At 50.0% G+C, this 15,080-nt stretch overlaps 1 protein-coding gene across 1 annotated transcript in view; it reads right to left on the reverse strand.

Moving 5' to 3' along the window:
• The window catches only part of LOC116645377 (ATP-binding cassette sub-family A member 17-like), a gene marked incomplete at its 3' end in the record, with an annotated part of 63,265 nt that extends 49,215 nt beyond the window's left edge, over positions 1–14,050 (reverse strand). The window contains 8 exon segments of the mRNA XM_032425509.1: positions 747–922; positions 6,382–6,497; positions 7,412–7,528; positions 8,187–8,531; positions 9,740–9,973; positions 10,921–11,048; positions 13,377–13,635; positions 13,997–14,050. Coding sequence (XP_032281400.1) covers positions 747–922; positions 6,382–6,497; positions 7,412–7,528; positions 8,187–8,531; positions 9,740–9,973; positions 10,921–11,048; positions 13,377–13,635; positions 13,997–14,050 — 1,429 coding nt within the window.
• Between the last annotated feature and the right edge of the window lie 1,030 nt (positions 14,051–15,080).

Consider the following 15,080-nt stretch of genomic DNA (forward strand, 5'->3'; position numbering starts at 1 on the left):
GACCTGCCTCTGACCAGATCATTGGAAATTATCCCAGTTGCAGTAAGAGGACGCACAAACTAGATCCAACTTAGAACCCCTGTTCCTGCCTTCTGCCGCTAAACCAAGCCGTAGCATCTAGAACCAGAGCTGCGAGGATGCCGCAGAGACGCTTGCTACAGTGTCCACAGCCGGCCATCTTAGTCCTAGTGCTGCTGAGATGGGGGACGGTTTCACCCAGGAAGCCTACGGAGCCCAGCAGGCCCTCGGTTTGGGTGTGTTAGCCGCCATCTTCGGTGATCGTCGGCATTCAGAGCAATTCTTCCACCTCAGGAACGTAAGACAGACGAGCACGTGGGGGAGTACTTGTGAGGAAAGCAGACCAGCACCGCTGGACAGGCCCCGAGGCCGACCCCAAGTCCGTGCGCGTGGAACACGGCGAATGTGAATCGCTCTCCATTATCTGTAAAGGTCTAAGTGCGTTCATTGAATCCAACTGTGAATCTGTGTCTTTTCTATCTAAGCAACTACATCGGCGTATAATTTCCTAAGTCATTAATATGCTTTAGTTTGCTCCCAAACCACACCGTGAGCTGTGTGGTGTGGACCCCGTCCTACAACCCACCGCAGTTGCCAGGGTATTGCAAACGCTCCCAAGGCTGAAGGAAGCCGCCAGCGAGGGCCGCCCAGAAACACAGGTCAGCCTGGGCCGTCCCCCACGGTGGCCGAGCTTCAAGGCCGCTTCCCTGGGGAGAGGGAGGGCTCACCTTTTATCTCAAATGCGGAGATTAATCGGACTCCCAGTGCCATGGCGACGTTCGAGAGCAGACAGAAGGCCACCTTTTGGAAGTGGGTCCTCTGGGGGTAGCTGAACGTGAGGTACAGGTATGGGAGGTAGGTGAAGAAGAAGAGGATGCCTCCGGCAGCAGTTGCTACGTGCGCCGTGGGAAGACACGACGGGGCCATCAGCCACGCACGAGGTGACACAAGCCCCTTCCCGCCACGGAAGCGGGGCTGGGGCTGTCTGCAGGTGCCTCGGCATCTCAGAAGGGAGGCAGCCTTTTACGGAATTTTGCACTTGGACTATGGAAAGACTGAGGGCATCTGTAAGGGCACAGACAGTGCCTCCTGCGGTCCGAAACCTCTCCTTCACAGACGTGGCACGTGCCACAGCCCCGAGGCCAGCACGTCACCCACAGCCGCTTATTGAGCCTTCATGCCCTTCCTGTTTCCAGAGGAGGAACCTGAGGCTCAGCCACAGTGAAGATGTTTGCCCCATGTCATGGAGCAAGTAAATTACGGTCAGGGACTCGGGTTTTCCAGGCTGTGAGCCTGGTGGCTCCGGATTGGGAGATGAGCTCAGGTGGAATGCCGATGTTCGACTTCCAGGAAGTCGAGAGAGTAGGGGCTGGGGCCGTGAGGACTGCATCCATGATAGAAAGAGCCCCGTTGAGGCGTCCGGCGGCCTCGCCCCGAACCTGGCTTGAACCTGGTATGGCTTCTCTTGAGTGTCAGGTTCTTCCTCTGTAACAGGCGTTGAGAACTGCTAACATTTACTAAGCTCTTGCTATATACCAAGTACTGTTCTCAGCACTTTACCTGTAATACCCCATTTAATCCTCATAACGAAGTTATAAGTCCTGTGATGTTCCTGTTTCCCAGAAGGGGAAATGGATGCCCAGTCAGTCTGTGGACTTGTTCAAGGTCAGGGTGCGCACGGAGCAGCCCAGGGAGACCAGATCAGGAGTTGCCAGCCTCAGTGAGGAAGGGAGAAAGGCCGCTGTCCATTGCAGGGTTGGGAAGAGGTTTCAAAGTGCTGTCCCAGAAAGGTGTGGGACAAACTGACACGGGAACGTGGGTGGATGGCAAGGCGGTGGCCAGGGGACCTCACAGAGAATCGGAGACTGGTCCACCCAGGGGAGAGTTTTTCTCCAGCCAAGTTCTGCTCCTCAGGTGTAGGTGCAGGGTAGGCAGGGAGCTTGGTGGGACCAGGGCTGAGGATTTGCAATGCAAGTAAGTTAAAGGAGTCAAAGCAGTGAAGGGCCATGGGCTCTGAGCAGGCGGAGGAAGCCGGCGAGGCTCACGATGGGGTGATGGGTAGTGAAAGAGCCTTAGGGCCAATGGATCAGGCGTCTAGATGGGGGTCAAAGAATTACTGGGGGAGGTGGATGCAAGAGGGAAGGAGCTAAACAGAGAGGTGTGGGGGTCAAGAGTGAGGTGTTTGGGGCTGAGATTCTGGCCACCACAGTTGTTGGCAAGGCTGAGGTTTAGAGGATGAAGCGCTCCAGTGAATGCAGGAGGGAACAGGAAGCAGCAGAGGCTTCAGTAAGAAGTAGAGTGTGGTTTAGTCAGATGACACCCTCCTCCTCAAAGGGGCTGATGCTCTGAGCAGGGAGGGGAGAGGTGTGATCTGGAGGCAACAGCCAGGAGTGAGGATGCCACCTTCCCACCGCAGCTGCGTGCTGGGATGGGCGTCTTGGGTGGCAGCTCTCACACCCTTCAGGGATCACCAGTGAGGCATTTCCTGGGGCACCTTTATAAATCACGGATTTTTTTTTTTTTTTAAGATTTTATTTATCTATTTGACACAGAGAGAGAGCAATAGAGGGAACATAAGCAGGGGGAGTGGGAGAGGGAGAAGCAGGCTTCCCATGGAGCAGGGAACCCGATGTGGGGCTCGATCCCAGGACCCTGGGATCATGACCTGAGCTGAAGGCAGACGCTTAACGACTGAGCCACCCAGGCGCCCCAAGATTGAAAAGGCTGAAAGCACAGGCAACAAAAGAAAAGAGAGATTGTACTTTAACCAAATTAAAAACCTCTGTGCATCAGGGGCACCTGGGTGGCTCAGTCGCTAAGCATCTGCCTTCGACTCAGGTCATGATCCCGGGGTTCTGGGATCGAGCCCTGCATCTGGCTCCCTGCTCAGCGGGGAGCCTGCTTCTCATTCTCCCACTCCCCCTGCTTGTGTTCCCTCTCTCGCTGTGTCTCTCTCTGTCAAATAAATAAATGGAATCTTTAAAAAAAAAAAAAAACTTCTTTGCATCAAAAGACACCATCAAGAAAGTAAAAAGACAACCCACAGAAGGGGCGAGAATGTTTGCAAATCATATCTGATGAGGGATTAATATCCAAAATACATAAATAACTCCTACAACTCAGCATCAACAAAACAAATGATGCAAGTGAAAAATGGGCAAAAGACTTGAACAGACATTTCTCAAAAAAAAAAAAAATTGGAACCCTCATGTACTACGCTCTGGAAATGTAAAATGTTGTAGCTTCTCATAGAAAACATTTGCTAGTTCCTCAAAAAGTTAAATAGAATCACCATATTACCCAGCATTTATACTCCTAGGTATATGCCCGAAGGAATTGAAAGCAGACTCAGACAGACACTTGTACACGAATGGTCACAGCCGCATGATTCACAGTAGCCAAAAGGTGGAAACAACCCAGTGTCCATCAGCAGATGAATGGATCACCAAATGTGGTCTATCCATATGATGGAATATTATTCAGCCGTCTAAGGAATGAAGTGAGGTAGGAGTCCCAAGTGGCTATCCAGCTGTCCCAGCACCATTCCTTAAACTATTCTTTCCTCATTAAATGGTCTTGGCACCCTTGTCAAAAATCAATTGGCTATTAGATGTATGGACTTATTTCTAGACTCTCAGTTCTATTCCATTAGTCTGTATATCCATCCTCATGACAGTACCACACTATTTTGATCCCTGTTGCTTTGTCTTTGTAGTAAGTTTGAAACCAGGAAGTGTGAGTCCTCCAACTTTGTTCTTCTTTTTCAAAATTGTTTTGGCTTTTTGCGGCCCCTTGCAAATCTATATGGATTTTAGTGTTAGCTTGTCCATTTCTGAGAAAAAGGCATCTGGGATTTTAATAGGCTTTCAGTTGAATCTCTAGATCAATCTGGGGGAATATGACCATCTTAACAATACTAAGTCTTCCAATCCATGAACATGGGATGTCTTTCCATTGCATTAAGTTGTCTTTGATTTCTTTCAACAAGTCTGTTATCTCTTTGGGAGGATTTATTCTTGGGTATTTTATTTTGGGGGGTATTTTAAGTGGAATTGTTTTCTTTATTTCTTTTTTGGAATGTTCACTGCTAGTGTATAGAAACACAACTGACTTTTGCGTGTTGATCTCTAGCCTGAAAACTTGCTGAATTCATTTAATTGCTCTAAAAGTTCCCATTGTGGATTCTTTAGGATTTTCTCTATGTAAGATCGTGTCATGGTTGAATAGGGAGAGTTTTGCTTCTTCCTCTCCAGTTGCATGCGTTTTAGTTCTTTTTCATTCTTAATTGCTCTGCCTAGAACTTCCAGTACAATGTTGAGTAACAGGGGGGTAAGTGGTCATCCTTATCTTTTTCCTGATCTTAGGGGGAATGCTTTCAATTGTTCACCATTGAATATGAAATTAGCTGTGGGGTTTTTGTAAATGCTCACTATTGGTTGAGAGAATTCCTTTATATTCTAGTTTGTTAAATGTTTTTATCATGAAAAGTACTGGATTTTGTCACATGCTTTTTCAATATCAATTGAGACAATTAAAAGTGAATAAAATTGTGTTTATTTTTTCCTTCATTCAATTCAAGTGGTGTATTATATTTACTGTTTTTCAGATGTTGAATTATTCTTGTATTCTTGGTATAAATCCCACTTGGCATGGTGTAGAATCCTTTAAATATGCTGTTGGACATAGTTTGCTAGTATTTTGTTCAAGATTTTTACACCTCTGTTCATAAGGAATACTGATCTGTAGTTTTATTGGTCTCATGTCTTTTCCAGCTTGGGTATCAGGGTAATGCTGGCTGATATAATGAGTTTGAAATATCTGTGTTTTTATTTTTTAGTTGTAAGTTTTCTTTTATTTATTCTGGATACAAGTCTCTCATGATATACATTATTTGCAGATGTTTTCTCCAAGTCTGTGGGTCGTCTTTTCACTTTCTTGATGGTATCCTTTGAAGCACAAAAGTTTTTAATATTGATTTAGTCCAATTCATCAATCCTCTTTTTTATGACTTATGCTTTTGGTGTCATGTCTAAGAAAACACCATCTAACCCAAGATCACAAAGATTTATGCCTGGATTTTCTTTTAAAGGTTTTGTTGTTTTAGCACTTACCTTTGGGTTTATAATCCACTTTGAGTTAATTTTTATGTATGATGTGATGTAGAGGTCCAGCTTCATTCTTGTGTACGTAGATATCCAGCTATTCCAGCATTCTTTGTTGAAAAAACTATTCCTTACCTGTTGAATTCTCTTGGCCCCTTCATGAAAAATCAAGTGATCATAAACCCTGATGTTATGTGGTATATTTTTGCTTTCACTTGGGACTCTTGCCTACTATCTGCTTTCCACTCTGGTCTTGCTTTATTGTGCTTCTGACCTCGTTGGTTTTGGTTTTTCTTTCCAGCCCTCTGCTTATTTCTTATGCTTGACCGCAAATTCAATTTTTGGGGGCTTCAACCTTCAGCCCAACATTAGCCTTAGCTTTCAAGCATCCTTTGATAGTCATGCTCCCAGGCCCCCCCCCATTATTCTTTTTTTTGACCCCCCCCCCCCCCCCGCCATGCTTGCCCTTGAGCTATTGAGGATAGTGGAGAACTTGGTATAGAGTTTGAATCAGGAGACGGTGTCCAGGCCCAGTCAACCTCCCAAAGAACCCACTCCTACCCTGGTAGAGTCGGTATTTGCCAGGGCCCACATATTAGAACATTAGAACATGATACTTAATGTAAAATATTCACAAATGTTTAGAGTAAACTGCCTGGCTTCATTTATGCACATTTGCTTTTTCCCCAAGTTCTCGTAAGCCCTGTTTGTCACCAACTACTAGATCTGCCCTCCATGAATGTTTTTACCTCTGCCTCTCTATTTGAATCAGCAGTCCATTCTCCCACGCTCTGACTTTGACCCTATTTCCTGTTATTTTTGTCCCTAGTAGTTCATTGACTCTACCAATAATTTTAGAGGGAACACCCCTCCTGACAGGACCAAAGTCCCAGGAATTCCGGTCTTACTATGGTGTCTCAGAAGCCATCCTATTATTGTGCCCAAGTTCACAATCAAGACCTGGAGAACTATCTGCACTGATGCCTTATCCCTCATTTCCTTCCAAGTTGGGACTTAACCATTTGCATCTGTTTGAAGTGACATTTAGCAGCCAAACGAAGCAGAAAAACAGACATACATGAGATGGTTCCCTAAGCCTTGGACGGGGAATGGAATCAGTCTATTGCTAAAGTAACCACAGAGATGAAATTTTTGCTTTGAAGGAATAATAATTCATGCTGTAGGTAACTTGAGTAGCAGTGCTGCCAGAAACAGAAGCAATAACACCCTCCCTGACAGAAAATTGTATCAGGACTCACCTCTTTGGAAGAATGTGCTGATCATGAATGCAAAGAAAATTGTGGCAATGGCAAAACACAGTAGAAAAACGAATATCAAGCTAGGGTCGCTGTTCCTGAACACTGTCACACCGTTCACCTGTGTTGTAGTCATAGACACACATCATTTTTACGTGGACAGAATGAGGAGGAGGCATGAAATACCCGTTAACAGTGCAGAAATTAAAAAAAAACTTTACAAGATGATCCTAATTAAACAACAGAGACAGATTTTTTTTAAGGCAGACTTTGATCCAGTGTCCACGACCATTTACAAATAATGCTCAGTCCGTGTACCTTTTTTAAAGAAAGTGTAAGTCCGAATTCAGTTTTTGACCCAGTGTGAATCTTTTTTTGCTTTAATGAGAGAGTTTATGCCATTTGTCATCGTCACTATTACAGATGACTATGGTATTCCTTTGGGAAGCTGACATCTCCTCTTTTTAATGCTTTCTGGCCATTTTCTTTGTTTTACGTGTTTTGCTGTGTGGTCTGGATTTTCTTGCCTTCCCATATCCAAAGTGCCCCAACTTCGGTAATTTAGAAGGCAAATTTTCATACATCCACATGGTGGATTATAATTTAGTCATTAAATGAAAGCAAATTGGAACACCAAATTTCAACAGCAGCGTAGAAGGAAAATTTAACAAGGTAGCATGGGCCTGAGAGAATGTCCTCATCTCTTACAAAAACTGTTTTCAACTATCTGTAGAGTGTAAAATTTGCAATGTTTTAAAGTTTATGAAATACATCTCTTGGAATTCCACTTCCCTAACGAAGTTAATCACGCCTGTGTCCAGTCCTCACAGAGCCGGGAACGGCGGGAGGGCAATCTCCCGGATGGTGCACGATCCGCGCCCGATCCCCGCAGAGTTTCAGTAAGCACCACCTCGCATCCACCTGAGGGTTCCCAGGTGCTCATCACCAGCTGTGCTCTCCCCAGCTGCCGAATCTCAGCACCGCCACCCACCCCTCTGCATAGCCAAGCACATCCTGAGGGCCCGAGACACGTACCTGCGTGCAGAAGAGGACAGTCATGAAAGAGACGACCATGAGGGCGGAGATGAAGAACATGGTGAACCAGGCAGCCCAGTGTTGCCAGTTGTTCACTCCCATTATGCACATATACTCCTAGGGAAAACAGAAGAGCCGGCTGTCTCACCACGTTGGGTGGAGACGCCCACGGCAGCCTCACAGACTGCCTCCCGCAGAGCACATTGTGCGTGCAAGAACACAGAGCAAACTGGACACGGTGGGTGAGACCAAGCAAGGTCGAGGGAGCCGCCGGCAGGCTATTTTCTAGACCCAGTCATAAGAATCAATCAAAGGGGAAGAAATTAGCAAAAGGTGGGGAGAGAAGTCATGGTAGAGGGCGGGCAGGGCCCCAGAGCGCAGAAGGCAGAGAAACTCGCAGGATCAGCCTTGTGTTCGGCTGGGGCTCCCTGGAGAGTGCTCCCGGCTGCAGCAGCAAGACAGCGAGCTACTCCTGGGGGTCATTCCCCTCCTGTGTGTTTCTCAGGGAGTCACTCCACAAGCATCTCCTAAACAGCCACCATGGGCGAGCCCCAAAGCAAGGACTCATGTCATCACAACAGATGGGGTTGCCTGAGTGGCAAGCAGGTCAAATGATGGAAGAACATCCACCTTCCAACTCACCTTGGACATCCCTCTGACAGCTAGGCAACCTTTCCCCTGCCTTAGCCTCACTCCCACTCTGCTCATTTTTCATTAGTGCTCCCGGACATCCCGGGTCCCAGGAGAGGCATGCATCCCATGCCGGTGCGGCTACCTTCAGCTTTTTCTCTTTCTCCAGGACAACAGAATTGATGATGATGAGCTGGATGCAGATGAAGCTGAGCATGAGCAGAAGAGGGAACTCATTCTGAAGGATCAGCAAGAACGTGTCCTGGACGTGGGCTCCATGCGGGAACCTCTTCACGAGCACAGTGAGGTTCTTGAACAGTTGGGTCATCACATTGTGGGCGTGGTGCTGCATGATGGCCTTGTCCAGAGCATGCTGTAGGGTCAGGAAGCCTTCCTTGCTGTATCTTGCATGAGAACACAGCGAACACCAGGCATGAGAGACCCAGGAAGACTGACGCAGCAGAACACCTGATGAATCAGATGCTTGTGGCTAGCGATTCATGAAGACACACCAACAGGAATAGGACAGGCTCTCTGGAGTCCACCTGTTGCCATGTGGAATAAGGAGAAGAGTCACCACGGGCCCCCGTGGCTGTGATGGCATCTTTTATCAGAGAACAGGGCAAAGGTGATCTGAACACACAAAACAAGGGATGTCGCATACAACACTCTTGCGTGGTGGGGCCACATCCCCTCCACTAGGCACTCAGGCTCCAGGGAAAGGGTGCCTGCTCTGCACTTCTAATCATCCAGGACATATAAGATGGTTAAATTCAAAGCACTTGGGAGACCACAGCCCCCCTCCCTGACTGTGACTGTCTCTGAACTGTCACCGCTGTGACCCAAGGGTTATGGGCATCGGATTTTGCTGCCAAGCCTCAAAAACCATCTTGATCGTAAGCAGCCCTTACGATCAACAGTGTAGTTGGTGGGCTGAGGTCAGCTTTTGGGAAAAATAGGTTGAAGGGCAAAGACGCCAGGCCTGGGGGTCTTTTAAGAGATAATGGCCCCACCTTCAAGCACGGGTTCCTGGCCCTCCTTGTGGGCAGAGCCAGGGTGGGGCATGCAGCAGTGAAGTGGAGGTGACCAAGGTCTCCCGATGGCCCAGCCCTACGCGGGCCCCCAGATCCGGGAGGATGAACATGGGAGGAACATGTTGTTGACACTAAAATCCCGGCAACTGTTACATGGTGTTGACTGCGGGTAGGAGAGTTTCCTCTGCAGAGCGGCTGGTACCCTTTCTAAAATCACACAAATCTATGAGCCCTCGGTTTACATTGCCCCTCGCTGGCCTTGCAGACCCAAGGCTCCACGTCAGCTGTGCACTCATCCCACAGTGAGGTGCAGCTTGGCAGCTCAGTTTCCTACGAGCAGCTCGTTCCCTACAGGGAGGCCTCCCTGAACCCCCGACAAAGAAGGATCCCAAAACTCTACAGGGATGTGGGGAGCGTGCGTCCTTCAGGAGAGGATGAACGGGTGCCCCTGCTGTCCCGCGGCTGCTCCCCAGCCTGCGGGAAGCTAAAGCAAATGTTAGTACACACAGGAGCATGAGAAGGAACGTACCCTCCTGGTTCCTGTAAAATGCTTCCATCCTTCCTTCAAGCAGTTCAGTATCAGTACAAATCAAACACTTAACTGCTGCTTTAACTTCCTCTAGAATGAAAGCATTTTACCCAGTGACACATTTCTAAACGTAACTCCCTCAACCTCTTCTGCAACGTTCGGGACCAGGTGGGTACACACAGGGCCACGCACACGGGCTTCCTCACCAGGGAGTCCCCCGTCAAAATGTCCAAAGGCCCAGGGCACTTGGCTCGGGTTCGGAGGATAAAGGAGGGATGTGTCCCAGCCTTCCAGCTTATCGTGGTATGTTGTCACCTTCAAGATTAAGGAGTTCCTCTGAATGCAGCTCAAGCACAGGTGGTATTTGATCTGTGGAGGATAAAGGGAGGACAACCTCGGTCATAAGATCCTGATGCTCAGAGAGGACCCAGGACAGAGCAGACCTGCGCCCGAGGCCAGCTGGGACAGAGGGATGGCTGTCCCCTCTGGGGAGCACACGGTGGTCTGCCGCCACCATCCCAGGAGAGCCCCCTCAAGGAAGGCAGTGTTTGGGCAAGTCACTTGACCTTCTTGTCTCGGTTTCCTCGTCAGTAAAGTGGGGAGGATGTTAACAGCGCCCACCCCAGACGTACTGCAGGATCCTGTCGGATGATCCCTGGGTGTGCCTGGCATTCCTATGTGCTCGCCAAGTATTGCTGGTTGTTTATAAACAAGGCTGCCTCCGGCTTCCAACACCCCAAGCAAGTTCTGACAATCTTTACGTGACAGTATGGCACCACACCAAAGCCTTCCCACCCCCAGACAGGAACCACTGCCAGAAAGCCCTACCACGTTTGAGTCCATGCTAGTCATGGTGGCAACTAGGACCAGTCCTTCTGGAAAATGCTTCTCTTCCCGGCTCTCTCCTGGGCACAGACTCATTTAATGCTCCAAGTTAGGAACTACTATTAATCCCATTACACTGGTCAGGAAACTGAGGCCCAGAAAGGCTAGTGCCCCTCCCACGGCTAGACGGCCAGTGGCTGCGGAGCGGGCACCCAGTCCGTAATCAAGCAGCTTGCATGCGTGGCCCTCCTCCCTCGGCAGGAGGTTCCCCTGCGCAAGGCTTCCCTTATAAGGAATCGGAGAACTGGAAGGGGCCCCGGGGGCCTGGTTGTAAGAGGTGAAGCCTGGAGCGTTTGCTTACCTCCTCCGGAAGTAAGACAGGACAGTAACACAGGACAACAGAGGGGCAGCTCAGGTGACAAGACTCCCTCACGGACTCGCCCGCAGGCCTGGGCAGCGCCGTCTCGCTGTTCCAGAAGGGCCGTCCTTACCTCCAGCGTCAGGGGCTGCTTGCTGTCATTGAAGTGGTGATCCAAGACAATTCCAGCCCACACGTAGAAGGCTTTGGGGTCCTGGATTATGTAACTTTCAAAGACGGGCACCGAAGAATAGCCTAGAACTGCAGAGAGAAAATCCAGTCAGCAAGGGGCTGGCGGGAAGGCCTCCGCTGCCCGCCCATCGCCATCCTCCCTGAGCAGGTGCAGGGGCGCCCGCTTCTCGGCCGAGGGGCCGCAAGCCTCACTCACTCCCTCGGCCGTTCTGCAAACACTCGAGCACACAGCGGGTGGCCGCAAGCCACGCGAGGAAGGAAAGCACCGGAACCCACAGTAAGCGCCACACTCCTCTTAGCAGGAGTCAGCACAGGACCGAGGGCAGAACACACACTGCGACGAAACAAGACGTGAGTCAGAAGCAATAAGGCAGAAATAAACGTTCAAGGGGCGCCTGGGTGGCTCAGTCGTTAAGCGTCTGCCTTCGGCTCAGGTCATGATCCCAGGGTCCTGGGATCGAGCCCCACATTGGGCTCCCTTCTCAGTGGGAAGCCTGCTTCTCCCTCTCCCACTCCCCCTGCTTGTGTTCCCTCTCTCGCTGTGTCTTTCTGTCAAATAAATAAATAAAATCTTAAAAAAAAAAAAAAAAAGAAACGTTCAAGACCTCGCTCCCAAAAAAAGATAAACTGCCTGAGGTGGGATCTTAAGGGAAGACAGAATAGAAATGTTTTCTTCTCTGCGGAGGCCACTGAGGGGTCCCTGGAAATGGGGTGGAAACTCAGCCCAGATACAAAGCGAATGTTTCAGGAGCAGGAGGGCCACCTACCGAGAGAGGTCCAAAGCAGGCAGGAGGGCTTCTGACCCGCGACATCCTGCTGCAGATTTTTTTTAAAAATATTTTATTTTAGAGAGAGAGAGAGCACAAGCAGAGGGAGCAGCAAGCAGAGGGAAAAGCAGACTCCCCAGCGAGCAGGGAGCCCGATGCGGGACTCAATTCCAGGACCCTGGGATCATGACCTGAGCTGAAGTCAGACGCTTAACTACTGAGCCACCCAAGCGCCCCTCCCACTGCAGACTGATCTCGAATTCATCCACGCAGCTCCGTCTGCCTGCATGTCTCCTCCCCGCCCATCCACTTCCTCCTGAATGTCTGCGAATACCACGGGCTCCAGTCTCTCTTCCAGAGAACAGCCAGAGATGGCTCTTCTAAAACAAATCATGTAACTTCTCTTCTTAAAACCCCTCCCACGGCGGGCGGCCTTGGGCAGGAGAAGGAAATCCAGGACTTGGACAAGGCCTTCGAGGCTCCCAAAGACACTCCGACCTCACTGGGACCACTCTCCCCACTTCCTTTCTCCTTGCCCACAGCTGCCAGCTCCCCGACCCTGCGGCGGACCCCTGCTGGCCGCCCCTGAGTCCTGAGGTCACCCTCCCACCCTGCATGGCTTGTCCCTCACCCTCACGGCTTCACTACCATATTACCTCCCCAGAGAAGATTTCTCCATTGTTGTTTGTTTCATAATCTCACATTTGTGAAAGATACAACTGAATTGGAATGGTATTTCAGGGCGCTAGGCAAGCATGAAGCACAAAACAGCGGTCCCCACACACGTGGCCATGGAGGGCCTTTGAAAGAATTGTCTGCACCGAGTAGCGCTCTGAGCTAGGAAAGGACAGCCCTTTCTTTCCACTTTGTACCTTCTGTGTTATTGGAATACTTTTACAAAAACACATAGTATAACTTTGGAAAATCACTCCACATTTTGTGGACTCCATGTCTTGAAAAGCTGTACCTACCTAAGTGCATTACTCCACCCAATAAATAATGTATTGAGCAGCGAGTGTGTGCCAGGCACGGAGTATGCCCAGGACAGACACGGGCCTCTGCCCTCTGTGCCCAGCAGGTGCAGCACAGAGAGCCGTTAGTGGGCCATGTGATGAAACATGAATCAAAATGCTGTGAGCGGAGCCAGCAGGACTCCAAGAGAGACAGAGGCACAGGTGAGAGACCTAAACCCCAGATGCCTGCTCTGCTCAGCACCATTGCAGGGCTAGGAAGGCACAGCCCTCGGGAGGTGTGTGGGGTGTAGGGGAGCCCAGAGAAGGGCCTGCCTGGCTCCCTGTGCAGTGGAAGCCCAGGAGGGGCTGAGGCACCGGCTGGCCAGACCCCACTGACCTTTGAGAGATCTTCCTGGATCCACACAGAGACTGGACTAGAAGGGGTCAAGAGGTGAAGAGAGACCAGTCGGAACGCTAATTCAGAATCTCTCAAGTCTCTGGGTGGTGTGGTTGCAGGATCAGAATGGGCTGCTCTCCCCCAGCGACCACCTCTGCAGACTTTTTAGGATTTGGAGACCCCACATTTGGAATCACGACCATAAGCACCCTCCAGCAAAGGCCTCCAACTCTGGAAAAATGCCCTCCCTCCGTACCCGTACCCCATCTCTGTGTCTCACCTTCAAACTCAATGTCAAAGGATTTCTCTACCATTTCCATGATAGCCTTCAACGTCCTGCTCTTGGAAGGGATGTACACTAGCTGGTATCTAGTCTGCATGGGGAAATAGAAGAAGTCTGGCAGCAAACTGATGTTGATCGCAAGGTAGTTCAAAGGAGGCCTTTTTTTGGGCAGACTGTTCAGGCGAAGATACATGACAATCGTGGAGAACAGCAGTGGCACCAGGATCTCTAGCATGGTGACCAGGGTCTTCCGCTTCTGCAACGGAAAGGAAAGTGGGTGGTAATCCAAAGCAGAACACACGTGTTGAGTCGCCGGGTGGCAAGGCTTCCTTGTGAAAAGCCCTCTCCCTCCCTGCACAATAGGGAACGAGCTAGACGCCTCCCCATCTGACTTTTCCACGCATTGGCGGTGAGAAACCAGTAACAACGGTGCGGGCTTCAGTGATGACAGTCTGCAGAGTTCCAGTGGGAACCGGCCGTATTTGCAGAGAGGGGCCTCATTCCAAGTAAAGTTGATTTTTTTCTTTAATCCGTTATTAGAACCCAACCTAACTTCAACATCCAGTCCCTCCCTAGGAGACGCCAATGCCCCCCCCCTCCCCGTGCACCTTACCCACCTTCAAGATGAAATTCTTCCGCAGAAGAAGTTTCAGATTCCCGCCCATTGTCATGTTTCCCGCTGAGGAGGGGGTTACCAGCCCTGGCTGGGAAGGAAATGGGGCGAATGTCACATGTCGCACAAAACTGCTCCTGGGTCCTCCGGGAGCTTTCAGAGCGCTGTTCCTTCCTTGTGGCTGACTCCGCCTCACCTGCCCACCTCTATACACCCCTGCGCCATGGCGGGGCTGAACCTCCCCTGCGGGTGACCTCGCTGGGTTGAAATGCATGGACACGTGAATGACTTCTGCATTTCTGTCTACAGCCTGCACCTGCCCGGTGCACCTACCAGGTCTGCAGCGGCGGCAGGGCTGGTCCTGGGAGCAGGGCCCAGCCTCAGGAGGGTGAGCACGTGCAAAGAAGCCTTCCTCGGCTCCTCCTGGCTCCCACCTCTGCTGGGACAGGCCTGGCTGTGACCCACAGGGGACAGAACTGGCTTCTGCTCGCAGCCGCGCTCGCCTCCCTGGAGCATCATCCCCACGGAAAACCCCCGTCGCGGTGAGGCCTTTCTTGCAATCTTTCTGTTCATTTTTCTTCTTAGCCCTTTTAAACCACTGAACGTGCTATTGATTACTTACTTATTGAATCTGATTTCCTCTAGAATGCATGCCCCATGAAGGCAGGGTTTTTTTGTTTTTTGGGGTTTCTTTTTTTGCCTGTTTTTTGTTTTTGTTTCACCACCAAGACCCTGGACTCAAGAGCAGGGCCTGCAGGTGCTGACCACTCCGTAAATGTGGGCCCCATAAATCAAGGCATTACGGGGCCCGCAGCAAATGTCGGGTTGTGCCTGTGAGGAAGGACACGCTTCCCGGTATCACAGGGTTCGGCTTTTAGCTCCCACCACCACAAGATTTGTACTTCCATGAAGATGTTTTCCCGTCAGTGAAAGAATGGATGGATGCATTTTCCTCGGGCGAAAGCCTCTCTGACTCTGCCCATTAGGAACTAAAGGAACAGTGTTGTGAGCACACTAAACGTCACTGAAGGTACACGTCATTATTTTTTTTAAGATGTATTAATTTGAGAGAGCGCGGGAGAGAGCAT

The sequence above is a fragment of the Phoca vitulina genome, unplaced genomic scaffold (genome assembly GCF_004348235.1).
Source record: "Phoca vitulina isolate PV1807 unplaced genomic scaffold, GSC_HSeal_1.0 scaffold33, whole genome shotgun sequence".
In the NCBI taxonomy this organism is placed as follows: Eukaryota; Metazoa; Chordata; class Mammalia; order Carnivora; family Phocidae; genus Phoca; species Phoca vitulina.